This window comes from Festucalex cinctus, chromosome 3, assembly GCF_051991245.1.
Source record: "Festucalex cinctus isolate MCC-2025b chromosome 3, RoL_Fcin_1.0, whole genome shotgun sequence".
NCBI classification, from domain to species: Eukaryota; Metazoa; Chordata; class Actinopteri; order Syngnathiformes; family Syngnathidae; genus Festucalex; species Festucalex cinctus.
Window position 1 is genome coordinate 7,304,478 of NC_135413.1, and position 27,183 is coordinate 7,331,660.

Consider the following 27,183-nt stretch of genomic DNA (forward strand, 5'->3'; position numbering starts at 1 on the left):
TTTACTAAAGGAAAATCTTTGCCTGAGTACTTAACTAACCCGGAACTTTAAATTAAACCAAGTATTCAAGAAAGCACACCTCGCGGTTTTGGACCTGTATTTTACATATCTCAGACAGTTATCTTGGAGTCGTGACTTTTTTCAAGCCTAACGTTGCTCCTTGTGGGTGGAGAGCAGACCGCTGCAAATGTCCTTCGCTGCGAAGGCAACGGTTCCTACGGGAAAGAAACCCCCTACTTACATTTTCTAGCCAGGTAGGACGCATTATCCTCTTTTCTTTTTTTTTTTCTTTATTTATTTATTTTTTATTTTTTCTTTCAGATACCTTTTCCAACAAAGCTATGCTCGAAGTCATTTTATACGCACGCGTATGACTTACCACGCGCGACCTTTTGACGTTTTCTTTTTCACTCTTTACAAAAAAAAAAAGTTAACCACAGACGTAAAGATACAGCATGCTTTTGACTTAACTAAGGTGGGCTGCTACAGTTGGGAAAATTAAGTTAATGATCAAATGGCAAAAATAATAATACATATCCGACATAAACACACCAGCCGTTTTTAATAACTGTTCAGAGTGCGTGTAATTTGTTCACTCACTCCTCATTAGGATATTAATGTGTGTGTGTGTGTGTGGGGGGGGGGGGTTAGCCTGTCAGATTAAAAATGTTGAGCAGCTGACAGACCCCCTCTCTCTACACAGGAACACAGTGGAGGCATGGGTTGGGGGGCGCTGAGACACACTTGTCCACTAGCAAACAAAAGGTGTACAAAGAATTACTTTTGGTATTATATTTAACAAAGCCAACTGGCAGTGGAAGAAAGCATACTCACTGGCAGATGCTGACCATGTCATTTTACATTAATTGCCCACAGAGTAGGTTGTACAGTAGCTGTTAAGGTCTTATTGTCTACTGTTGCTGCAACAATTTGCCACAGCACCTATATAACCACATGATGACCTAAATAATATTTCCCTTGAGATTACAGCACTTTAAATATTTATACATTAAAACATTACATGGGTAAAGTGACTGAATTATTCCTTAATAATAAGTACACACACTTTCTTTACATTACATTGAAATGTTTGACATATCTCTGATTGATTAGCTTGGTTTTTTTTGTTTTTTTTGTTTTTTTGTCGTTCTTATGCCGATTGCCAGTTAATCAGCACTTTGTGACCAAAATTTGAGAAATGCTGGGTTACAGTAAGGGTTACGGAATCCACTAAACCTGTTTTGATTTGTAGTCAAGCATTGGCCTCAGTTTGTCCTTGGTCTTTTTTTGCAATGATGGGCAGGCTCTCACATGAGTATGTAAGGACAAGCAGGCCAAGTGTGCTTTGCCATCTGGATGGAGGAACATTTTATTTAGGTCCAGGAGCATATGTTCTACTGGTGTAGCAACAAGAGCTATACGGCTACAGGTGGAGTCATCAATTGAAAGGCAGACACCCTGCACTGGTCGCCAGTCAGTCACAGGGCACATTCATGAAGCTTAGCTTCACAGTTCACACAGCTAGCTTACCTGTGTGTCTGACAGATGAATGTAAATGTAGAAGTTATGTCTTATCTTTGCGTTTTAAACCTTTCAAGTTGCTGTTGTCTTTTTTTTTTTTCTGGTTTCATCAAAACAATAATCCTTGAATCCAAATGTATTCATCTTTGGTGACAGTGACACTAGCTCCACGTGCCAGCTTCAGCCCTTGTCCTGGTTGGGGCATACTGGTGGCCATTGTTGCTGGGGTTGCCAGATTGGTGGCACACACATGCACTGGCACAACATACACAAAAATAACTTTTCAAAAGTAAACATAATTACTTGTCAAGTCATGGAGTTCAAGTAAGTCAAATCAAGTCTCGTGAATGCAGAGTCAAAGTCAACTCAATCTTTCATTCATTTTTGCCAAGCTAGTTGCAAGTCCTTAAGTTACTGAATTAAATTGAGTCAAATCCAAGTGATGCGGCTCGAGTCCTTCACCTCTGACAGATGGACCCTCTCCATCAACTTGTGAAAACTATGTCCGAGTGTAGTTGTAGAGATGCACCACTTTCTCCGTCTCAGGGTTTGCATTGTTTTTTTTTGTGTGTGTTTTTTAATAAAAAGAAAAGAAAATACATATCCATGTACATCATCAGGAATTCACCCCTGTAAACCTCATGAGCCATGACAGACCTGGTGGGCCACTATCCCCAGTTGTGCCCGTTTATTCATAATTGCTCCAGAACCATGATCTCACAATACATTCTTATCAAATCTCCTACGCATTAAGGCAGTAGTTTTATTGCTATGTGTTGACCTTTTACTGTGACTGCATATTTAAGTTTCTCAACACCACAGTGTGTCCTCACTACACAGTTAATGAGAATGATTCAAAACCTGCTGCTATTGACTAAAATAAAGAGAATAAAAATCAAGAGTTGCCTCAGGAAGAGTGAGGCAAAGACAGTAAAAGACGTGGGCTTTGTTTTGACAGGAGCTGCAATAAACTTTCTTTTCCAGATGGGAGTCGTGGTATGTGAACTATCCCAGAGATTGTGCACAGGGCGGTGTCCATTCATCATTCTGAACACAAGCAGACACAAGTTTGAACTCCTCTGTGTCGTCATGACCTCATGAGTACCTAGAAGAATTTGGATTGGTCTATGTGCTAAGCGTGAAGGATAAGGGAGTAGTGGGGGGAGAGATTCAGCGGGAACAACCGCTTCTTTTGTCCCCTCAGGGAGTGCTGTCTGAAGGTTGAGAAGGAAGTGTGTATCGTTGATGTGAGTGTGTGACTAAAGTCTACATAGCAGTTGAAAGCTTTGCTAGTTTTATGCAGTGCACCATAAATGCACGATGAAAGAGGAACATACTATTGCTTTGTACTGAAAAAGGATAGTTGCATGGAACTGAGTCATTTGAGAAGTAATGGGCCTTCTTCTTTAAGAGAAACTAACTGAACATGGCTGCCTTCAGTTTAGCCCAGAGGTGTCAAACGCACAAAGGGGTTTAATCCAGCCCATGAGATGATCTTGTAAAGTAAAAGAATGAGTAATGTTGGACCAATTAATCATACGGCCAAAATCAAAACATATAAATTAGTAATTTCACAAGCAAGACTTGTGAAAAACTAAACTAGCTATTCTTTGAAATGGTTAATTTAAACTCTTCCCTGAAAAAAAGTGTACATTTATGTTGAGTGATTATGACTTTATAGCACTTTTTATGAATATTTTTTGCATTAAGTACTATATCTGGTATTTTGGACAGTCACATGAACATTGTGACATACCGCGTGCATAAAATACAGATTGAATGACATGGCTGCCGGTGACACCAAAGAACTCATGAGGAATTCTCGCATCTCACGGCGGACATTGAATTGGAATTATGCCTTATAGCAAAGAAGCACTTCTTAAGAGCAGTACAGCCATGGAGGACTCGCCAAAGATTTGTTTCCAGCAGAAAGCCGGCTGAAACTGGCAGATCCAACTGGCCGGCGAGTCAAAGTTGGATGGTAAACATCCGGGTGACTTTTACTCTGCTAGGCGAAGCTAAATGTTGTGTGCTAAGCACGCTTTAGCCCAGATTAGGAGAGGCCACCCGCCACCGCCCCACCCCCGCATGGAATGACATGAAACGGGATGTGCTGAGGATTTTACTCTGAACAGAATTGTCGCAATATTTGGGATCGAAGACTGTTTTTTTTTTTCTTACCCATTACATCAGCAAACTCCCATTGAAATGAGAGAAGGCGGCTTCTGTTTACGCACGGGATACGTGATCACGATCACGTGACCAGGATAATGGCGTTCACCGTGGTATGTTCTTATTTTGATACTTAATCGGTAAAAAGAAAATTCAGGGAATAAGATGCCAGAAATATTTGCACTTTTATTGTTTGTACACAATGCCGAATCCAATACTGGAAAATGAGTTATAAGTCTTCTATCGCTTTAAACACAAACTAGAACACAATCATGAAGTAAAACAACGCGGATATCTTATTACAAACTTGTTTTAGAACAAAAAAACTAAGAAGTCGGGTGTGCATCATTTAACAAGGAAACGGTGAGAACAGAATTAATTACAGCGTCCATGATAGGTTTGTTTGTTTCCCAAGGCGTCGTCACTTCCTGGTCTCATCACAGCTGCATATCCCACCCCCATGCACAATTCTGCTTCGTGATTGGTCTGTACAAAAAGTGTATGGATCGGTGAAAATCAGCGGCCTCAGTACAAGATGTATTATCGGGAGTTTGCGAACTTACAAATGCCGCAAAAATTCAGCCTGCAAAGCAAGGTTCGATTTAGCCCATTTGAACCGTAAATATTTTTTTAGTGCAAGGGTCCATTTATGATTGAACATTTCTTCTAATTGGCAGATTAACACCTTAGTCCAGTACTAAAGGATTTACACTGGCTCCCAGTCAGCTGTAGAATAGATTTTAAAGTTCTGCTACTCGTGTATAAATCGCTAAATGGTTTGGGTCCTGAATATATCCAAGAAATGCTGATTGAGTACAAACCCAGCAGGGCTCTGAGAGCTACAGACTTGGGCCAACTAGTGGAACCCAGAGTTCGAAGCAAACATGGTGAAGCTGCATTTAGCTATTATGCTGCACACAGATGGAATAGGCTGCCAACAGAAGTGAAGTCAGCCCCGAGTGTAAATGCTTTTAAATCCAGGTTAAAAACGTTGCTTTTTTTCTTACACCTTTGATTAGAGACTTTTAAACAGCTTTAATTGTTTATTAATTTATTTTTTAATTATTATTATTATTTTAAACTTCCTTATGCTAAATGTTTTAAAGTTTGTTGGATAATGTTTTAAGATTGTTATTTTATGTTCTTTTTGGTAAATTTTGTAACCTATTTTCATTTATTTTTCTTCCTCTGAATGTTAACTACTGTTTCTTGATGTTTATGTGTTGTCTTTCCTTGTGTAAAACACATTGAGTTGCCTTGTGCATGAAATGTGCCATACAAATAAACTTTGCCTTGCCTTAGCTGCTTACAGTAGGTCCTCCTGCAAGCCTCTAGCCAATAGTTTTCAGAATGGATTTGGGTTTGCATTTCCTGCCCTACCTGCGGACGTTGTTAATGTCGTGTGTATGTGAAGAAGGGTGTGTTATAGTGTGTGCAGTTTCATTTTTCATTAACAGGTGGCAGTAGTGATTTGAAATAGAATTTTCTGCATTCACAGTAAGTTTAACACCACAAAGTGTTTATTCTAAAAAATATATATGTTTATAACACTGCATCTGCTCGCTTATGGAAGCAGTCATTTGTTTGCTACGTTCACACCAAGGGGAAACTATGCTTCGCTTGCATATCTTGTAGAAGTTCGATCACAGGATTCTACAAACATAGCTGCTTCATTCACACCACACCGCAATAGAGAAAAGGAGGGGCTCCTCCTTTCCTATTTCCTATAAATACATGGAACCTACCAAAAGAATGATTAGAGTCTCTTCTATCGTCAAGAAAAAAAGTATATTTTTATCTGTTTCCGTTTTGCAGCAATTATCATTAGAATATAGCTAATGCTAATGATTATTTCATCATTATTCCCAAATCTTTTTAAAACAGTGTGGAAAATAACCTTTTTAAACATGGCCCTGGTTGATCTTTTGTATTCTGCTGCCACCTGCTGGTCGTTTTTTGTAATAACTACTACTACTACTACTACTACTACTAGTACTAAAATTGCAAAAAAGGTAAACGTATAAATACGTCTTTGGGAGCATGGTAATATTTAAAATAGAACATATTTATACGTTTTTGGGCGCAAATGATTTAATATAATGTTTAACAAATTCAAAGTATCATGGTCTTGTCTATAGTTCACAATGCTGTGTCCAGCTCAAGCGGGGGAAAAGTATTTCTGACAGAGATGATGAAAAATATTTGCTGGTAAGACCGATTTATGGGAGTGATAATTGTCAAACTATGTATTCAATTTCATTACATGTACAAAAGCTACATTATAATAAACCATGACCATAAACATCATCTTCTACGTGTACTTACAAAATTGGGAGCAGATTTCGATTTCTTTTTGCAGCTCTCTTTTACATGAAGAAGTTGGCTTAGAACGCTCTTATTCCTACATTCTACACTTCCTTGATGGCTGCTGCATGTTTGCAGTGCCATGGTGTAGTACACAGTACACTTCACACAGGATAGAATGATGAAAGTAATCATTCTTAAAACCTGTCAGCCGCCACGATTCAATAGCAGCCGACAAGGCACAACAACAGCTACAACATCACTTCCAGTCTGCAGCTGATGACAATTTGGGCAAACATGGCAGCTGTCTGACATTGATTAATTATTCAGTTTAATTCTGTTTCCACAAATGCAATGTTAATCACTGTACTGAGTTTTGACTATTGCTGGCATAAACAGTGTATTTATTTATTTTCTTAAAAAAAAATGGGTTTTAGTTCTCCTCTAATATTGGACCTTGCCATGTTTACTCATGAACGAGATGTACTGTAACCAATAGTCTTTCTCATGCATGGGCTGACTGGTTGTGGGTCTTTCAGAAATCCTATTGGTTCACAGTTTGCTTTTCTATATGAATGGCCTAAGAATGCAGAGCCACAATGTCACAACTAGGAATCAACATGATATGATACTTACTCTTACTGTACACCATGTCAGCCTTTGGAAAACTGGCCGTCACACATTTAGAAAGCAGAAATTCTAAAGTTAGTTCCTCTCTTGAAGTTTGCTTTGTCAGAGACTCAGAGGTCATTGATGTTGACCATGGGCCTGATTCATAATCTCTGTTCTAGTTCATTTCAGAGGTGTTTGAAGCTTGAAGACAGTGTCAGGCAAGTTTTTCCACACCAAATTGGTCCAAACATGCCTTTATAGACCTTGCTTTGTGTACTGGCCTGGGGTATACTGGAAGCCTTTACCCTGACTGAATCATTGATTAATATCTTTGGTAAGATGAAAAATTAAGGATCATTGATCACAATGATCACAGGATAATTGAAAGATCTAGCAATGCTAAATGATTTAGTCCATTTTGGTAGAGCTGTGTGATACACAATAATGTATACAATTTTTTTGGGGGGGGATGTCTGCATTCACTTTGGTGTGGTATTGTCAGGAAGCAGTCTTGTATTTATGTTTATTTGCTTTCACATTCACAACCATAAGTATGTACTATCTACCTACTTGTTTACCCACAGGACTCTTTTTCTGGCCCTTATTTCTTCATCATCTCTTATCTATATACTCCTTTTACATGTAGCTCCTTGTGTTCAGACTGAGACACCACTCTGGTAAACCAGGGCCTCCTCAGAACAAGCTGGGAAACTTGTAAAAATCAACTGCTGAAACATTAAATGTACACATCTGAATATACACTCACTTTTAAAACTCATTCAATCCCAAAGAAGTATATGTCTTTTCGGAGGGGGAAAAAAAGTTTCAGGGAAAAGAATGGTCTGAAAATGGCTTGGCACTGAATGAGTTATAATTATGACTAATGAATAATTTGTTTAAACATTATTATTAAGCTCAATTAAATTAGCAGAACATTAAAAACAGTTCTCATAACTGCAAACTACAGCCACAATAGTATTAGGCTGTGGTACAACTCGAGGAAGAGTCTCTTGTGCAGTTGTACCTCCCTGCACTTTGTTTCATTGTACTTTTTTATTTTATTTTTTAATTTTTATTTTTTTGCAACAGTCAGCGTGGTGGAGTCCAGAGAGGCCAAAATGCCGCAACAAAAAGACATCGTGAAGATAGCCATCCAGATGCCAGGGGCCTACCCCCAGCTCATACGACTGGACCAGGTAACACACTCGATCGAATACCATACTTGCATTTAATGTTCAACTGATGGTGTCTTTTTAGAGATTTAATATGTGCAAATTAAGACAAATGTCAGGGTTGTGATGCAGTTAGGCTTAACTCAATAGCGCAAAATTGCGTGTGTCAGATTTAGTGGAGTATCTCTACTATTAGTGATGAACAAATGAAGCTTCATGAAGCATTTGTGATTTTTTTTCTTTCTTTTTTTTCTTTTCTGGATGGCACTCTTGGTTTAAAGAATCAGTGGAAACTTAATATTTCCATTGCACCAGCCTCTATCTTTAAACCCAGTGCATCATCTAGAGAAGAAAATATAAATAAATACGCAAGTACTTCATTAAACTTCATTCTCTCATCATTTAGACAAAGATTTTCATTTCAAAATTAAATATAATTTTTTGCATTGATTAATGTTCATTTGAATTAAGGCTGTTCATTGTTTTCCATATGTGACATGTACACGAGCAGTCAAACTCATCCTAAGGGCCGAGCTGTCTCTCTCCCTCCATATGTGACTGGTCGACGCATGGTCGCCGCCACTAATAACAGAGTAGCCACGGGGCGTACCACACACTCTGACAACGTTTTGACTGCTTGACCGCCGGGCTAACCACTAATAGCAGGATAGCTGAGTGTCAGACATGGTAGAAGTCTGACTAGTATTTACATACACACAAGTCACGAAGGGCGTAATTGTTCAGAATGTACGAGACAAAGCTGGGCCACTACTGCGTGAACAGCATTTTGACGCGTTTTCATTTTTATAGCAGGTTAAATAGTAATGTATACAGTATAGTGTGTGTGACTGAGCCTTTTTCTTGTCTGTGAGCAGAAGAAGCCCCTATCCGCTGTTATAAAGGAGGTCTGTGATGGGTAAGTTTGTTCATAAGCCATCTCTTTTCATACACAGTATGTTGCCATCACTTTATGACCGTTCTGTAAGTTCTTGTGTGTATTCTGTTTGTGCAGCTGGAATCTCCCAGGTCATGAAAACTACGCGCTTCAGTATGCTGACGGAGTGCAGACATACATCACCGAATCGGTGAGTGAATGGCGAAATGAATTTGATCAATGATGGACTCTTAGTCACTCCTTAGTCATTCATTAGAAACAACAAACAGAACTCGAAAATGTTCAAGGCTACTTCATCCTAACTTTGTTTTTTGTCAAAACTGCTAAAACTAAGGTCTGTCAATATCAGGACAAGACAGAGACAACAAGAAGGAAAAAAAAATCTTAAAAATACAATCTGCTCCACTTCCACCACTGTAAAACACACACGCACACACTTTAGATTTGTTTTCACACAAATATCCACCCCATACTAACCAGCACAATATGCTTTATAAAACAAAAACAAAACATTCTGCCACTTTTCCTGTTTCCTCAAAAATGCTGGCTGCCTACTTTATGAGCACTCGGGCTGGGTATCGATTTAGATTTCCAGAATCGATTTGATTTGATTCACAACGATTTTCAACTCAGTTGAGGAATTCATGCAGCACCTTTGGACAGTCCAAAGTACCAATGCTGCAAATAGTAGAAACTTCTTGCTGTAATTTAATGCATTAGTAAAAATATGAATATTTACATTAAGAATTGAATCCATTGCAGTTACATTCATAAATCTGTTTTATTTAATATGGCCTTATAAAAAACAATGAATAATAATTTGCATCAATTACAACCACAGTACAGACTGTGTAAATAAAGTGGGGGGAAAAAAACATTGACACTCACGACATTCACATTGTTGTGACAGTTTTTGTGCAAATGTTCCTTCCAGTGGTAGTTGAGGGGAGGGGGTGGCTGGGAGACGATCGATACTGGCTTCCTCCGTGTGTGTGTGTGGGTGTGTGTGTGTGTGTAGATTAAGTGATGGTTTCATCTTAGGACATTTTTTAAAGGTGTGTGCTTCCGACTGGGGACATTTTGGGGAAAGGCTCTTTTGTTGTAGCGTCACTGTGATCCAATACACAGAGCAAATTCCATGATAAGTGTGTGCTTGGCTTGTTGTAGAAGTTGTAGAATAAATTGACTGGCCCCATCAAACACTTTTGAACTGCAACAGAGATTAGGAGCCAAATTCTCCTGGATAATTGGACAAAAAACACACATCCACACTCCAAAACCTCAACTCATGTGGAAAGCACTTCCTGTAGTGTAGTTTCTGGTAAAGTCTCTGAATATTGTTGTCTATATGGTCTAACAGTTTGGTGCTCCTTCCACAAGGTGAGTCAACACAGTGACAACATTCCTGGCCCGACACAAATGTGCGAGGGCTTTTGTGTTCAAGTTACTTACGGTTACCTGATAGTCAAAGTTTGCTTTAGTGCTTCACAAAATTGTTTGTGTGTGTGTGTGTGTGTGTTTTTTTAGAACCGTCTGGACATTAAGAATGGCTGCATTCTGCGTCTAACCAAGGCCCCGGTAAGTCTACATCCACCAGCCTGTAAGTCATGCTCCTCTTTCAGGTCCCACACTCAGTGGCTGCAACATCTCTAGTACTACTTCACACAATGTAAATGCAAGCCTGAAAACTGTGGAGTGTGTTATGAGAATTTTTCTATTCAGTGTGTGGGGGTGTGTGTGTTTGTGGGGGTGTTTCTTCACCCTGGGAATGTAGGGTCGCTGTGCGGAGGACTTGTTTAAGGGCATCCAAAGCATGGACCTGGGAGTGCGCTGCGATTCATTGAAGCAACTCGCCAGCGTTTCCACGGATGTGACGTTCGCACAGGAGTTCATCAGCCGAGATGGTCATCACTTACTGGTCAAGATAGTGGAAGACTCCAGCGAGTTAGTACAGTACTCTTTGTTTTGTGACCACATATTCCCATACTGGGCTAGGGTACTGCTTATCATACAGCTACAAATTGTAAAATTGACATTACGAATGTTATATATTTGATATGGGGCAACATTGTATACTAGTGGTTAGCACATCCATCTCACAATTCTGGAATTCTGGGTTCGATCTGATCTCATCCCTCCTGCCTGGAGTTGGTATTGAATTCTCTCTATGTTTGCGCGGGGTTCCTCTGGGACCCTACATTGCAAAAAAAATAAATACATTAAAAAAAATGCTTCTTAGGTTAAGCCCATAACCCACTGAGGAGTGAATGTTTGCCCAGGTAGTGAATGTTGATTTCTCATCAAGGTTCATTTAAGCTTCCAGATGTTCGCCAGATGATTGCCAGATGTTCAGCGACAGTTTTAATGTTTTGCTTGTCTCAGAATATCTGCGCCCTCGAACGAACCCCGAAACCAAAATTTGTTACCTTTGCAAACCCCTCAGTGCGATACGGGCTTTTAAGTGTTCGGTTAAGACACAAAATGGTTATTTCTTGTCTATGTGCTGACGATTGCCTGCTTGACAACCACTCCAGGAGGTACCATGCCTCTTGGCCAAAGTTAGCTAGCATAGACTCCAGCCACCCTAATTAGGACAAGCGCTAAATATAATAGATAGATATTGAAAATGATATATTTGCTCGGCCTGGCCTGGCTAATATCCGTTCTAATTCATCCCTAATCTGTTGGTTGGGTCTGAGTCAAGGGTTGTCAAATTCTTCCACACCAAACTCATTAAACATTGACCAGGAAAAGGAATAAGTCCTTCCCCAAGCACATTTGGATGCATAGAATTGTCCAAAGTTAAATGCATCCATTTTCTACAGCGCTTGTTCTAATTCTGCTCCGACACTTCCTGGTAGCTATCAGAGCTGACTTGGGCATGAAGCAGGTTACACACTGGACCGGTTGCCAGCCACTCGCAGGGCAACAAAAAAAAACAAACAAACATGCACATTCACACCTATGGAGAATTTATAGTTTTCAGTGACGCTAACATGCATGTTTTGGGAATGTGTGAGGAACCCTGAGTTAGGCGTGCTAACTACTTGGACCTCTGTCCTGTCTTGCCCATAATTGATTAACGAATTATTGTTGGCTAAGATGTGCATCCAACGATTTTATTTATTTTTTCTCTCTCTCTCTTTCTGTCTCGCCATCGTCTGTGTGTATGTCTGGTTACATGCCTTTCCTTGTCTGTTTCAGGAGTGCGCTGATCATGACCCACACACTGACAGCCTTCATGGAGCTGATGGATCACGGCATAGTATCCTGGGAAAACCTCTCGTCAATTTTCATTGAGAAGGTGCCGTAGTTTTTACCTGCTCGATGTCTTCCATTTATTCACGCTTGTTGTTTAACCAACATGCCGCGTTCTCTCTCCATTCAGATCGCCTGCTTCGTCAACGCCAAGGTGGGCGACGCATCGATCCAGCAGGTGTGTTTAGACATCCTGGAGAGCATGGTCCTGAGCAGCCACAGCCTCTTCATGCAAGTCAAACAAGTGGTGACCATGGAGAGGCTCATCGCTCACCTCCAGATGTGAGTAACCAACTGACTCCTTTCACCCCTCTTGATGTCACTTTATGTGAGGCCAAACAGTTTTTTAATTATATAAAAGTCACTTTGTCACTTTTTTATTATTATTATTATTTTAAATTTCCTTATGTTAAATGTTTTAAAGTTTGTTGAATATTGTTTTAAGATTGTTATTGTATGTTCTTTTTCCGTAAATTTTGTAACCTATTTTCATTTAATTTTCTTCCTCTGAATGTTAACTACTGTTTCTTGATGCTTATGTTGTCTTTCCTTGTGTAAAGCACATTGAGTTGCCTTGTGTATGAAATGTGCTATACAAATAAACTTGCCTTGCCTTTGTGTGTGTTTCTTCTTCCAGGACTAATCAGCAGATTCAGACCAAAGCTATGGCTCTACTTATGGCGCTGTTGCAGACAGCTGGGGATGCTGACAAACAGGTGCTGATTTGGCTTGTCTCTTATTGTTTGACAGCGATATTGTGCAGGACTTTCACCAGTCAGACCGCTATTGTGCCCCAGAGTTACAATCTAGCAGGCACTGCATTGAGCAGATCTTATTGTGACAGGTCATCTTACACTTCCTGTAGACAGGCAAGTCATTCACTGCCTCTGCTCTGACTCTGCTTTTGTCTCATTGTGCAGTAACAGTTTCCTCATTCAACTGCCTGTCTCCTATTCTCTTCCACTTGCGTTGTTACACACACAAACTTCCTCACAAATCCACCCTTTCATATTCCAGCAAGGGATGATTTTAACACAGAGGTCACTTTTTTGATATTACAATCTCACTATTTATCGCCACCCAGTGTTAAAATCCTGTTATTACAACAATGGAACAAGTTTTCTTTTGTACTTTTTCCCCCCAGGAAATGTTTGCATACCTGAATAAGAAGAATCTCCGCCAGTACATTTACAAGGTAAATTTTGATCTTGCAAAGGAGTATTGTGGACATGCTAAAACAGACAATCAAAATAGTCATAATCCGGCAAAATTTAAAGGAACAGACGCGTATACAGAACAGGGACAAACATTTATACAATCACTGCAAAGTCCCTGTACTGATAATTTGATGCAAATGTTTTATTATGAATGCCGCACACAAGTTTGTGCAGCAGCATAAGACGAATACATCATCACATGTCAACAAGAACGTGCAATTTGTTGCTGCTACAATGTTTTACATTTGACTTTTGTATTTGTATCTATAACTGCAAGTAAATATGGTATGATAATTAGAGATGTTCGGTACCACTTTTTTCAGACCAATACCAGTAAGAGTACTCAACTCCCGAGTAGTCACCGATACCAATAATAGTTTTTCTTCAAGGTGGTGGTACGATCATCAAGTGTATTTATACACACTTGATGATCATACCATATATATGTAAGATACTGTATATATTTAAATGAATTCCAAATTTTTGTTTTACTGTTACATTATGAAAATGTAATCTGATGGTGAAAATGACTTGTTGTTCCAGAATATCATCCACAGTTCAGGTTCAGTTCAGGATGAGATGGCCCACTACCTCTATGTCCTACAGACAGTGACTTTGAATCATCTGGAACCACGAATGAGGACTGCACTGGACTGTTACAGTCAGGTTAGTCCCATGGACACCATCTACTTGTTAGGACTATGACATGAATTTTTCATTTGGGTTTTATATGATGGATGTGGCTGAAGTGGAAACTTCAAATTTCACAAAAATATATACTATTTAGAAATTGAAGCCCTTTTATGGAGAGAATGTTTCAGAGGCTCTTTACATTTCTTGTTGTAAATTTAACTATATTTTTTCATCAGTGCACGAATACATCTGGACTTGGCTGTCCAATTACATGTAGCCCAACCTTTGATTGTGTGTAGTAAAATGTACTGGCGTATGGTAACATTGTCATGCTTGTTATAGTAATGACATTGTGATTGTTCAAAGGTCACTGTGACTCCACAAAGCACATTGTTGACCGTGAGCTCAACCATCTATTGTTAATAAACAAAACTCATTAAATCTTTCTGATATACAGTAATACAATACTTGATGTAAGCATACAGTCTAACAATGTCAAGTATTCTATTATGTACTTGAGGTTGCATTGAATACCCCTCCAAATGTGCACATGGAGTAAAACATGCAGGTGTGATTTGTTATAAAGGAGCAGAGAGACATCCTTCACAATCTGCGGCAGGCAGCCTTCGAAACGGAGAGTGAAAATAGTCTGAGTCACGAGAGACGACGTTCTCTCTGCGCCAAAGAGTTTAAGAAGTTGGGCTTCTCTGTAAGTGTCAGCCCTAAAATTTCGAAATGGTCTCTTCTTTGTCATCCTAATATTTTGTATGTCGTATCTCTCCAGAACAATAGTAATCCTGGTCAGGACTTGGTGAGAACGCCTCCTGGTCTTTTAGCTTTGGACACCATGCTTTATTTTGCTATACGCAATCCTGATGCTTACAGCAGGGTGAGTATGATGTTGTTTCCCCACATTTATTTTTGTTGTCAATATATAACTGTTTATATATAACTGTTTAACTATTTATTTATTTATTTATTTATTTATTTATTTACAATGTTAATTTCCACTTCCAGTTGGCTTGATGTCCCAAAATATTTTTCCATATGTGATTTACGATTTGATATGTGATTTCGTATCATGATGACGGATGTTTCCATATGTGACCTGACATGAACTCGTACATCCCTCGGTCAGTTTGTCCTGGAGAACAGCAGCAGGGAGGACAAGCACGAGTGTCCTTTTGCTCGGAGCAGCATCCAACTCACACTCATCTTGTGTGAAATCCTTCGTATAGGGGAAGCCCGTGAGTCTGCCGTCGCTTGCCCGTAGCTTTCGCTGCGAAGAAATGAGGGGCAGCGACTGATGGCTCCAACTATGTTTTTGTTCTCGCAGCCTCAGAGACGGGGTCAGACTACCACCCCATCTTCTTCAGTCAGGACCGCCTGCTGGAGGAGCTTTTCTGCGTCTGCATCCAGCTGCTCAACAAGACCTGGAAGGAGATGAGAGCCACGCAAGAGGACTTTGACAAGGTGCAGTCTCAGTTGAATGATTACATGGCCCTGTGATTGGCTGGTGACCAGTCCAGGAAGTACCCCACCTCTTGCCCAAATTCAGCTGGGTTAGGCTCCAGTTTGGTGCGCTCAGTAGTCAAGTTGCGACTGTTGTGATGGTGTTCCACAAGGTTACATTTTGGGGCCTCTGCTGTTTTCATTGTATCTGTTGTCCCTGGTTCCATCTTAAGAAAACAGTGATGGTTGTTTTAAAGTGCTCTATCAAAAACAATGCTTTTTGAATTCAAGGTGAAGAAAGCCAGCTACGATGAAAAGTTGTTCACCATTACATGATCTTATACATCCACCCATTTTCTTAATGCTCCTCACAAGGGTCACGGGGTGCTGGAGCCTATCCCAGCTGGCTTTGAGCAGTAGGCGGGGCACACCCTGAACTAGTCGCCAGCCAATCGCAGGATCTTTTACACGTCTTGAATAATTGAATTATTTTTCAACGAAGAAGGGTTCGGTGAATGTCTATAGGAAATTTGTGGGGTTCAGTATCTCCAACAAGATCAAGAACTTAGACATTAAGAGTGATTTGCCAATTGAGACCTTTATACATACAGCGCCTTGCAAAAGTATTCATCTCCCTTGAGTTTTTCAACCTTTTGGCATGGTACGACCACAAACATAAATCTGTTTAATTGAAATTTCATGTGAAAGCTAAACACAAAGTAGCACACAATCATGAAGTGAAACAAAGTGAATATCATATTTCAAATTTGTTTTACAACTTAAAAAAAAAAAACACCCTGAAAAGTAGGGTTTGTAAAAGTATCCCCCCTCCCCCTTTTATTTAATACTTTGTTGAAACCCCTATTGCTGCAAGTACAGCTTCAAGTCTTTTGGGGTATGTCTCTTATCAGTTTTGCACTTCTAGGGACTGAAATGTTTTCCCATTCTCCCTTGCAAAACAGCTACAGCTCAGCTAGGGTAGGTAGAGAGCTTTTGTGAAAACAGGTTCTCTTCCAAGATTGCCCTGTATTTAGCGCCATCCATCTCCCCTTCTACCTGCACCATCTTACCTGTCCCTGTAGAAGAAAAGGACCCCCAGAGCATGATGCTCCTACCACCATGTTTGACAGTCGGGATGGCTTGTTGAGACTTATCCTTCTTTGGTTGGAAACTTTGGAGGATGGCCTTGCCTTGTCTTGTGTTGTTGTTGTTGTTGTTGTTGTTGTTGTTGTTGTTTGGTACTCGATCCACTTAGGGATGCTTGATTGAACAGTACACTGAGATGTACTAAGGTTTGGAAATCTTTTTGTATCCCTCTCTCCTGCTTTAAATCTGTCCACAACCTTGTTCCCGTCCAGCCTGGTTTGTTCTTTAGTCTTCATAATGCTGATAAATATTAAGTTTGCGGTTCACAAACGCTCTCCATCTAACTTGGCTGAGCTGGAGCTGTTTTGCAAGGAGGAATGGGCAAACATTACAGCTTTGAAGCCGTTATTGCAGTGAAAGGGGGTTCGACGAAGCCAGGGGGAGTTGAATACTTTTGTGCACATTACTTTTCAGGGTTTTTTTTTTGTTGTAAAACAACTTTGAAATAAGATCCACTTTGTTTCACTTCATGATTGTGTGCTACTTTGTGTCTACTTTCATATAATATTTCAATGAAATATGTTTACTTTCGTGGTCGTACTGTGCCTAAATGTTGAAAAACCCTCTTTTTAATGCTCGCCTTCGCCCACTCACTCAAGTGTGTGGAAGGGTCACGCAGTGACCTTACAAGCGCATTGTCATGTTTGTAACAATGGTGGATGTTGGCCAAGTTTGAAACAGCGGGGGCTTGTCTAGCAGAGATTGATCGTCTGTCTGTTCCAATCATCCTCAAAGGCAAAGCGGCTGCGCTTTTGTCCTCATCTGCATTTCCACATCAGCCACGGCCGCCCTGTTCCCACCAAATATAACCCGATGACATTTCACCTTTAAAGAGCGGGCCACAAGGCCGTAGGACTGGGCTTTTGTTTTTGCCCACCGCTCCCGACGCAGGGCGCTTTGGGGCAAACACAATGGGGGCATTAAGTGGACAAAGGGAAGCGTGGAGGGCGGCAGCAACAGAGGGAGAAGGAAATGAGGGAAACAAAACTCTCTGAGCATCAGCAGTAATTACACAACAACAGAGGGAATGTCGAACCTCTGGAAAACTAACATGGGACGGCAAGACACAAAAGTAACGGGAAGCATGGTGGTGGTGGGATATTGCAAAACCCCAATTTGGATTTCATTATTTAGATGATAAAATTCTCTGTGTGTGTATATTAGTCACCAAATGAGGAAACTGGTCAAAGAATGCAATATCATCTTTAGGGGTGGGACGATACGGGTAAACCACGATTTGATACTGTGACAATATTTGGCTCACGATATCGATAATATCGCGATACACGATATCTACAATTATTGATATATTGTCAAAAAAATGTTAGCACTATATTACGATATGTGACTGGAACAGCCAACAAATGGCCATAAAAAGGAAAATGTCTAATTATGCATTTATTCAATGCCAAGACTTTGTACAATGTACAAAGTTTTACATAGTGCCTCACTGCCTCTTGGTCTTTTCACTGTAAACATTGTAAAGTGAGACAAATTACATAAACAAAATTGCATAAACATTTATAACATAACGCTGCAGAACTGGACAAATTATATCGATATCTATCGTCAGTGTATCGATAATTTATTGCAACAGAGAGCGCAACAATATATTGCGATATCGATTTTTTTTTTTCTCCCACCCCTAATATCTTACATATGGTCATATTTACATTATCAGGCAATGACATTGAGAAGAATGAGGAGCGTCTGTGTCACAACTGGACAATATATGCAGATGTGAATGGCTCACTGTATATGAATAAATATTTATATATTCAAGATTAATTGCATGGAGCAAAAAATACATGTATATTATATGCACTTTTATTCTCAACTCCTTGTACTAAACACTAGGGATGTAACTATATCCAAACATCACGATACGATATTATCACGATATGACGGTCATGATACGATAATTATCACGTTATTGTGGGGGGTTGGCGATATTTTAAAAAAAAGGTCACAATATTGTTAAACAAAAAAGGAGAAAAAAAAAAGCTCAAAACAAAAAAACACAATATTGTGCTTTTGTATATATAATAGCAATGCATATAAACCACCCACAATTTCTAATAACAATATTGAGGTGCTTACTTGCTAACGCACGCACACATCGAGTTCCTCCACATATTGACTTGCTTCACAGGCATATTACGTTCCCCTACGTCTGACAGTTAGCACAGATTTTAAACATAGAAGGCCAAAACATCCCTAATGAAAATTAAATTGCACTAATAAACTAGCCACCAGAGGGTGCTAGAACAGCACAAATGGAAATCAACCTGACTTTCTAAACAGATGTGTTCCCTTTAAATATTGTGAACAGGACGACGACGATATTGTGGCAGTTTTAACATCACAATATTGCCCTTATCGTTACATCCCTACTAAACACTAGCAAAATTAACAAAATAAGGTACATACAGAATATTTTTCTATATACATTATGCTTGAAAGTGTACTTACTGTTGTGGTATGTAAACTTATGAACACAACTGTAAATGTACAAAAGCCGAAGATGGCTTTATGACCCAAAAATGCTATGAATCGTCACCAAAATTCACACGCACATCTCTATTAACATCAACTTCAAAAAATCAAAACAATTGCCACTGTGTTTTGGACTTTATAAACATTAAGCTTTTGTCTTATTATGCAGTGTGCTCATAAGTTTACATTCCCTGAGAGTATGTACTAAACTTTCAAGTACGACTGTATACAGATTTCAACGTGACAAAAATGCAGCAAGGATAGACAGCAGCATTTTATGTCGAACGTCAACTAAATATACTGTACGTCAACAAATGCGTAACTACATCAATTATTTTGAAGAAACTGTTGCACATAAAGTTCTATTATGCCTCTGCCGTAAGTTGACATTCATCGCACCCGCGCCTGAACATTGGCACATATTTTTAAGGCGTTTTAGGGAAAGCGTGACAGCTGTCAGTCATGGCTCCTATTGGCCAACGGGATGGGTGGTTGGTTGTGAGGTGGTGGGGGCTTGTGTGTGCGTGTGTGTGAGAGAATCAGGGTGTGTGTTTACAAAATAGCCACCCAAGCAAGCCTGCAGCTCTGCTGCTATCATGTAGACAATCACGCACAGCCTCCCTACACACACATTTGGACCTTTGGAATTGGAATTTTTGCTAAACTGTTAAGGAGCACTTTAAGGAAGAAAAATGGAGGTAAGATGGATCTGTGTGTTGTTTGATAAACTTGATGAGGTTTGTATATAGTTCATACGATCTTAAAACGTGATGTTATTTGGTCAAATATGACTTTGTGGTCTGTCGTCTTTACATGACAAGGTGAGCTCATTTTGGCCACTTTGTATACAGTTGGCTGTTGGCAGATGGGCAACCAATAACCCAGCCCGTTCGAAAGCTTCCGTTGGCTTTGTGTGTGTGAATAAATTGTGCTGGCATCCAGCTGTCATTTTAGTCAATGATCATTCACAATCAGTCCAATTGGCTGTGAAGAGGAATCATGAAGATCAGCAGTTGGACAGAATTGGACAGCTCGATCTCTGTTTGCAGCCTTACACGCACACGCATACATGTTCAACACAAGTAGGCACACCTGTACACGTCACAACACCTTTAACATCTCTGTGGCACGTTGGTGGGCCAGCAACCAGTTAGGTAGATGACGAATCAGAAAAAGTGCATTACTCTATTTGGGTCTATTATGCTCAGATTCATTCCAATTCTTCCTGTCTACAGCATAAAAAAATAAAAATTGAAGAAATAAATTCCCTTGTGATTAACACTAGAACAAAAATAAAAAGTTGCTATAACTTCAAATAGATCAGAACAGAATTGCTCAGATTCTTTTATGAGGTGCACCTTTTTGTTTCGAGATGGGTAAAATCAAAACGATAAAAAGTCGGTCACGGCCACTGGGCTGTTTACATTGTAAACGAGATGCTGCAGGAACTAATGAAATTACTTTAAAAAAAAAAAAAATGAATTAATAACACTTTCAAGTCGCATAGCTAGTGACTTTAAGTTAAATCTGAATTGAATCACTGCACTGTATTAAATATAAAGCGCAGAGTCAAATTCATTTTGCCCTGCTGTCAATGTTGTCTTTTCTTTTTTTTTTAATTGAGTAAATGTCTGTTAGCTACGGTCGCTAAGCCTTATCATTGCTGACACTGAATAAAATATTGATCATTATTGATCATTGTAATTATGCGTGGCCAATGACTGTGAAGTAGGTTAATAAAATGCACCACTCTTCATTGATTGGCTGCTGTTTGGGGAAATTGCTGTGGGGGAAGTGAACCAGCTGACTGTTAGCTTATATCAAAAGTATAAGAACCGTATGGATTTATGGATTGGTTATATACAATGCTGTTGACAATTTTTAAGCTTGACGAAATCCTGCGTTCGTTGTTCCTGCGAGTGTCACTCAAGGTGGTGGGTGTTGTCCAGGTGATGCAGGTGGTGAGGGAGCAGATCACGCGCACGCTGTCCACCAAGCCCACCTCCCTGGAGCTCTTCAAGAACAAAGTCAACGCGCTCAACTACAGCGAGATCCTCAAACTGCGCCAGACGGAGCGACTGCACCAGGAAGAGACGCTGGCGCCGCCCGTACTGTGAGTTGGATGAGGTTTCGGAACCAGTGGTTGCAAGATGATAGTTTCTCCTGCTTGTTTTTGGAATACGGCACTTACTAGCGTAACTTTGAAGAAGCAGTGATGTCAACCTGTGTGTGTGTGTGCGTGTCCTTGCAGTGAACTGAAAGAACGTCTGAAGCCCGAACTGCTCGAGTTGATTCGCCAACAAAGACTCAACAGGCTTTGTCAGGGGACCATGTTCCGAAAGATTAGCAGCCGGCGCCGGCAAGGTGAGCGACCCACGCCGGCGCTCGACGTTTTTGTGTTTCTGCAAATGTTCACGTGATTGGCTGCCCCCGCCAGACAAACTGTGGTACTGCCGTCTGTCGCCCAATCACAAAATGCTGCACTATGGTGACGTGGAGGAGGACTCGGACACGCCACCAATTGAAACGCTGCAAGAAAAGAGTGAGTGTGTGTTTCAGACTGGTAATGACTATTATGCAATGTGACTGAGAAATATGCTGTGGACTTACTGATGTTCATTGTTTAGTCCCGGTGGCAGACATCAAAAATCTGCTGGTGGGCAAAGAGTGTCCTCACATGAAGGAGAACAAAGGCAAACAGAACAAGGTGAGCGAAACATCAGTTTGTACAGTGGAAATAAAAAGGGACACAACTCAGGTAAAAATGCCATCTTATTGGGATATTTAAAAAAAAAAAAAAAAAAAAGATGAACAATATCAATACTTTTTCCACCATTAATGTTGCACAACTCAATTGAGGGAGATAAAAAAAAAAAAAAGTAGGGGTGTCAGGCGATTAAAAATTTTAATCATAATAATCACGACTTTAACAGTGATTCATTCAATAGTGACTCATGATTAATCACAAATTTTATATCTTTTCTAACTGTACAATGAAATATTTTTTTTCCCTAAGTTTTCATACTCTTGTTAGTAGGGGTGGTAAAAAAAAATTGATTCGGCAATATATCGCGATATTACAGCTCGCATTTCTCGAATTGATTCAATAGGCAGCCGAATCGATTTTTAAACATCCATTTTTGATGGAAAAATATTCAACAAAACGTCTTACTTAGGGTTAGGATTCACACTTTAAGCATGGAAGAATGTTATATGAATGGAACATTAAGCCTTAATATTTTATTTCAATGCTGTTCAAACATAAAACATGATTACAACCAGTGTGCAGTTTACTGAGTAGTATTTTCTAAATTTGAGTAAAAAAAATCGCAACAATCGACTTGTAAATTGATATCGGGATTAATCGGTATCGAATCGAATCGTGAGGTTCTAGGCAATTCACACCCCTACTTGTTAGCATAAAAGTGGGGGGGAAATATGTTAAACCAGTAGAAATATGGCGGCATCTTTTGGTCTTTGATACAGTATTTTTTGTAATAATTCATAAAATTGAGTTAAAATTGTACTGTCAAAACTGAGTGTGATATTGATTTTTGTTAGTCATTTTTCTACCACTAAATGGCATAATTGTATTTGTAAGACGGTGGTGACAGCTCAGTGCCTTTTCTTTTCATATTAAGAGCTATCTAATCTTTAACATGAAGTAACTTGTGAAATTCAGCACATTTTTTAAATTGTAAAATACAACTTGAGACCAGTCTCCACAAGTATATTATTAAATGTATCACTGTTAAATTTTGACGTGGACATGTGTGCTGTGTTGCAACTGGAATTCCCCCAGTACAGGCTTCTCAAGTAATGGGCGGTCATTAATCGTGCGTTTAAAAAAAATAAAATAAAAATACATTAGTGTTGTTAAAGGAACTTTAAATTAAAGCACTAATTTTGACACTCCCAAAAAGGAAGTCTTTTAATAATGCAAAAGGATGTGCCTACAGAAAGTGTTTTCATTGAATAACGAGAATAGGTTCCCAAAAAACTCTTAGAGAGTCATGATCTGAGTTTTTTCCAAACTATATTGTGTGCTCAATAAAGACTGATGTATTGTGCCTGTTGTCAATGTTGTCCGTGTGGCGCATGTAGGAGGTGTTGGACCTGGCGTTTAGCATCACGTACGACGTGGAGGAGTACAGCCTCAACTTTATCGCCCCGTCAAGGACTGACGTGAGTGCAGCTCATTAACGTCAAAGACGTCTTCGGAAGCTGTCCGCTTATAGCCTGTATGTCCGTCTGTGTCAGTTCTGCCTGTGGACAGACGGACTGAGCGTCCTCCTGGGCCGGGAAATGAGCAGTGAATCCATGCGCAGCGAACTGGACATCCTCCTGTCCATGGAGATTAAGCTCCGCCTCCTGGATTTAGAGAACATCCCAATCCCAGAGAATGCGCCCGTCGTCCCCGAACCACCGAGCAACTACAACTTCTGCTACGATTTTAGTCAAACTGAGCAGTAGAGGGCGCATCACAATGGTGTGCCTGTGTAAATATACAGAATGCATGCATGTGTGTGTGTTTGATAGAGGACGATGATATGTTTGTGTGTCGGGCTCTGATTTACACGTTTGTTGATAATATTCACGAGCTCAAACTGCTGCTGTGCTCATTTTAACACCCGTGCAGCTTGACTGAATTTGAAGTGCAATGTTACTTTTTAACCAATCTGTTCTAAAGTTTCATAAGACTTTAATGACATGATCTTTTGTGGAAAAGTGAAAATGGGCCCTTAATCTTTTTATACAGTACAGAAGAACCACTAAAAAAAAATGCTTTTAAATTTTTAAAATACTTTTTTAAAAATTTTTATTTTAATTTTTTTTTTAATAAATAAATAATTTCAGGCTGCTTGTTTGGATTATTCCTGCATGTAAGTCGATGTATTGAAGCTTTGCACTTCCTGTGCCTTCAAAGAAACCAAATATCTTTTTGTGCTTAATCTTAACGAGTTATAACTTCAATGAGACCTTTTTGCTACAATTTATGGTACATTTCACCCAAACAATCACTACCAAGTCTTGGACAATGCTCTGTATAAACAAAGAAATAGGTACTCTGCTGTGTACAAATACCTTCCTGCGAAGCAAGCTCTTTTGATTTGTACAGTTTAAGACCGCTTTATAGCAGGAAGAGACTGTATGATTTAAATGCAAATTATATTTTATATGACAATAATGAGGAGCAGGAAAATTGTGGCCACTTGGTCCCCTGTTGAATGCAAACATTGTCCTGACAAAGACTCTTACATGACCTTTGGACTCATCTGTGTGTTTGCAAAGATCTTTTAAGAATATGAATAAATGCAATTAAATATCAATAGTTATAGTTTCCAGCTGTTTTTATTAGTAGATGTGCACGCTTTTGATTAAGTTTGACTTCATTAAAAAAAATAATAATTCATGACTTGTTGATTTTAAACAAAAGTAGAAAACGAAAGTGGCATCCATCTTGAAATGTTCAGTCTGTACTTTCTGGCTTGTCGTTCAACTCGTGCCAATTGTTGGAATGACAAGGAGGACAATTAAGTCTGAATATGTATTTAATTAGAGTGTAACACAGACATTGTGATATGCAGACAACATATGAATGATATGTCATATATGACAATGAACCATTTAATGTAACCTACACAAGTAAGACATGCACGCAAACAAGCAGTCACTCCAACAAGAAACAACACACTTTTGATTGTAAACTGGTTTAAACTGGTCTGTGACTGTATTAATAATTCAACTATAACGATTTTCATATATCTATTAACACTTTGACATTGGACATAAAAAACACTAACACCTATTACAAATCAAACAAAATGAATAGTGTGACTATCGCAACCTTATTTTATATGGTGAAAGTATGCTCATATATACGAACAGTCTTAAACAATCTAAGAAAACAAAACCTTATCAGCGCAAGCTAATGACATTACACAAAATCAAAGTAAGGCAGACTTGAATTGACAAAAAAAATGTAAACATATACATTCTTTTCAACAACAGCAAAAACAAATACCAAATTGGAGGTGACGTGAAGACATTTGGGTTTGTTCACGTACTGTACTGGCCAATCAACGATGCAGCTCAGTGAAGTGGAATATCTGCCAGCACAAGTTGGCCATATCAATATGCTATACTGTAAATAAGATATACTTTCTTTCCGTTTGTATGTCATCTATTGTAAATCATAAAGCCCTCGAAGTATGGGTATCAACATCTCATTTGCTTCTTCCCGTACATTGACGTTACCAGCAATTCTTATTGCTTGTCACACCTTCTTCCCACCCTCCTTCTCAGGCATGCACCCCTGCCTGTGAACCACTGGCGGCACATCCTCTGTGAGGGAAAGCGACAAGTCCGAGTTGTCGTTGAAGCAGGCGAAGTTGGAGAAAAATGCGGTGGGGCTGGCGGGAGTGGCTGAGGGTGTGGAGATGGGGGATGGAAGCAAGGATGACATGGATGCCTGAAGAGAGGAAAGAAAGTTTCTCAAATAGTCGCCTCCACTCGTGTAACACTTGAATAAATAAACACCATACCGCAATCGGTAATCTGATTTTCATATATCAGGAACAAAAAACAAGCAGTGCCGCTGTCCATTTACAGTAGTGCCTTGAGATACAAATTGAATTTGGTCACATTTGTTCTAATGTGTATTTTGATGATGAAAATAGCACTCCACAATACTTTACTTGTTCTTTATAAAAGACAGAAGACACACTTGGAGCATGCCCTGCCTAGAACTCAAGTGGAGTTCATAATAATATCAACATAATCAACTCCTCTCTCATCTCCATATCATCAGTATGGCCTTAATATTAGTTGTTCTACGCAGTGGATAAAGAATATATGACTGTGAGTACTGCTAACATAGATGTTAATTGGCATTAGCATTAGCTTTGGGGAGTTGATTAATTGTTTAATATTTGTCAAACAGCTGCTTATTGGCCACCATACAGCACTCGTATCTTAAGTCTACGCTCATAAGTCAAAGCAAAATATCAGTCAAAAAAGTAGGTGTGTTACTCTCATCTCAAGACGCCCCAGTACATATAATTTACAATGGCGGTTAAATCATCTGGACTGAGCCAAATGATACAATCTACAAAATTACAAATACGGCTGTTCGATTTGTTCACCTGCAGCGAGATGTTAGACTTGTTGGTCTTCTCTTTGACTTGAGCCATGGCTCCTTTGAGTCCACTGGATTTCTCGGTCATCTCTAGAGCTGCCCTCAGGAGCTTGGGAGTCTCGGGCCTGACAGGGGTTGCCTGAACCTGGGCAGGCTCCTTGGCTGCTTCTTTGGGCTCAGGTTTCTTTCCCTTGGTCAGCATCTTCCTGTGGGGAAAAGAGAAGAGAACTTGCAAGAAGCATGTATGACATAACTCGTTCAAACCCAAAAACGTGTAAACACGTTTTTTAATACTTGGTTCTTCACTCTCAAAAACGGATTTACGCGTTCGTTATGTTTGTTTGTTTTTTTCTTCAATCTTTTGCGTACCTGGCTTTCTTGCGCAGCAGTTTCTTGGATTCCGGATAGTGTACCAAAATCTCGTTCAGGTCTTTCTTGTCCAGGATGAAGAGATTGGCAAAGCCGTGAGCGATCACATTGGCGGTGCGCCTGTTGCCCCCGCCCACCGAGAGCAAACTGCCCATCAAAGAGACGGAAGGATGGAAAAATTTTAACGAATAAATAATACACACTTGGGCCTTTTAAAGCACATTTGCAGTAAAACATCTTGACCTAATCTCGCCGAAGACGGAGCCGGCACTGAGAGTGACAAAAACTGTCTTTCCATCCGGTCCTCCAACCACCTGCACCTCCCCCGCCTTGATGATGTACATCTCCCGACCGACCTCGCCCTGAGGAGGGAACACAGCGAAAGGAAAATGATGAAAAGTATTCAAAAGCTGTTGGACAACCTGAGAAAATGGTTACGACCTGGACGGATTCCTTGCCGATCACAGGACTGACATGTCGAGGTAAACAACCAATTACAATTGTGACAAGCCAAATTCAAAAGATCTTCAGAATGTCCTTAAAGTGTGGACATGAAGGACAAAAATTTTGATTTTTTTGTTTGTTTGTTTTTTTACATTTGCGCAATACAACATTTGTTTTTGTTTTTTTATTGTCTTTTTTTCCCCCTTAATTCTAATTGTTTCCATCCATCCATTTTCTTGACCGCTTATTCCTCACAAGAGTCGCGGGGGGTGCTGGCGTCTATCTCAGCTGGCTCTGGGCAGTAGGCAATTTGTAAAATTTTTATGACTAAACACAATTTCTCTTCATAACATT

The 27,183-nt window shown here is 39.6% G+C and overlaps 2 protein-coding genes across 14 annotated transcripts in view; one reads left to right on the forward strand and one right to left on the reverse strand.

Moving 5' to 3' along the window:
• Positions 1 to 24,216, forward strand: elmo3 (engulfment and cell motility 3). Of its 3 annotated transcripts, XM_077515607.1 has the most exons (21): positions 1 to 254; positions 7,699 to 7,805; positions 8,657 to 8,697; positions 8,794 to 8,866; positions 10,204 to 10,254; positions 10,451 to 10,620; positions 11,881 to 11,980; positions 12,065 to 12,216; positions 12,572 to 12,650; positions 13,079 to 13,129; positions 13,695 to 13,817; positions 14,371 to 14,493; positions 14,569 to 14,673; positions 14,923 to 15,031; positions 15,121 to 15,257; positions 20,828 to 20,991; positions 21,130 to 21,242; positions 21,316 to 21,420; positions 21,506 to 21,585; positions 22,983 to 23,063; positions 23,139 to 24,216. In XM_077515607.1, exons 2-21 carry the CDS (start codon positions 7,728 to 7,730, stop codon positions 23,349 to 23,351), a joined length of 2,148 nt encoding a protein of 715 aa, XP_077371733.1. In that variant the 5' UTR covers positions 1 to 254; positions 7,699 to 7,727; the 3' UTR covers positions 23,352 to 24,216. The 3 variants fall into 3 exon arrangements, with proteins under 3 accessions (XP_077371733.1, XP_077371734.1, XP_077371735.1); XM_077515608.1 differs by lacking the exons at positions 1 to 254; positions 7,699 to 7,805; positions 8,657 to 8,697; ... (10 more) ...; positions 14,923 to 15,031; positions 15,121 to 15,257 and adding an exon at positions 18,997 to 19,576 and having other exon boundaries at positions 20,810 to 20,991; XM_077515609.1 differs by lacking the exons at positions 1 to 254; positions 7,699 to 7,805; positions 8,657 to 8,697; ... (10 more) ...; positions 14,923 to 15,031; positions 15,121 to 15,257 and adding an exon at positions 19,000 to 19,576.
• A 196-nt stretch (positions 24,217 to 24,412) lies between these two features.
• The window catches only part of LOC144015531 (cyclic nucleotide-gated channel beta-1), a 39,286-nt gene continuing 36,515 nt past the window's right edge, over positions 24,413 to 27,183 (reverse strand). For all 11 annotated transcript variants that reach the window (XM_077515604.1, XM_077515598.1, XM_077515602.1 and 8 more), the window contains 4 exons: positions 26,629 to 26,747; positions 26,386 to 26,532; positions 26,024 to 26,222; positions 24,413 to 25,350 (listed from right to left, as the gene is read on the reverse strand). In XM_077515604.1, coding sequence (XP_077371730.1) covers positions 25,156 to 25,350; positions 26,024 to 26,222; positions 26,386 to 26,532; positions 26,629 to 26,747 — 660 coding nt within the window. In that variant the 3' untranslated portion in view covers positions 24,413 to 25,155. The remainder of the gene's footprint in view (positions 25,351 to 26,023; positions 26,223 to 26,385; positions 26,533 to 26,628; positions 26,748 to 27,183) is intronic.

Coding starts and splice junctions, on each gene's coding strand:
- elmo3 (XM_077515607.1), top strand. CDS start 7,728: ATGCCGCAACAAAAAGACATCGTGAAGATAGCCATCCAGATGCCAGGG. Junction 8,867..10,203: donor AGACATACATCACCGAATCG/GTGAGTGAATGG, acceptor GTGTTTTTTTAG/AACCGTCTGGACATTAAGAA. Junction 15,258..20,827: donor CGCAAGAGGACTTTGACAAG/GTGCAGTCTCAG, acceptor GGTGTTGTCCAG/GTGATGCAGGTGGTGAGGGA.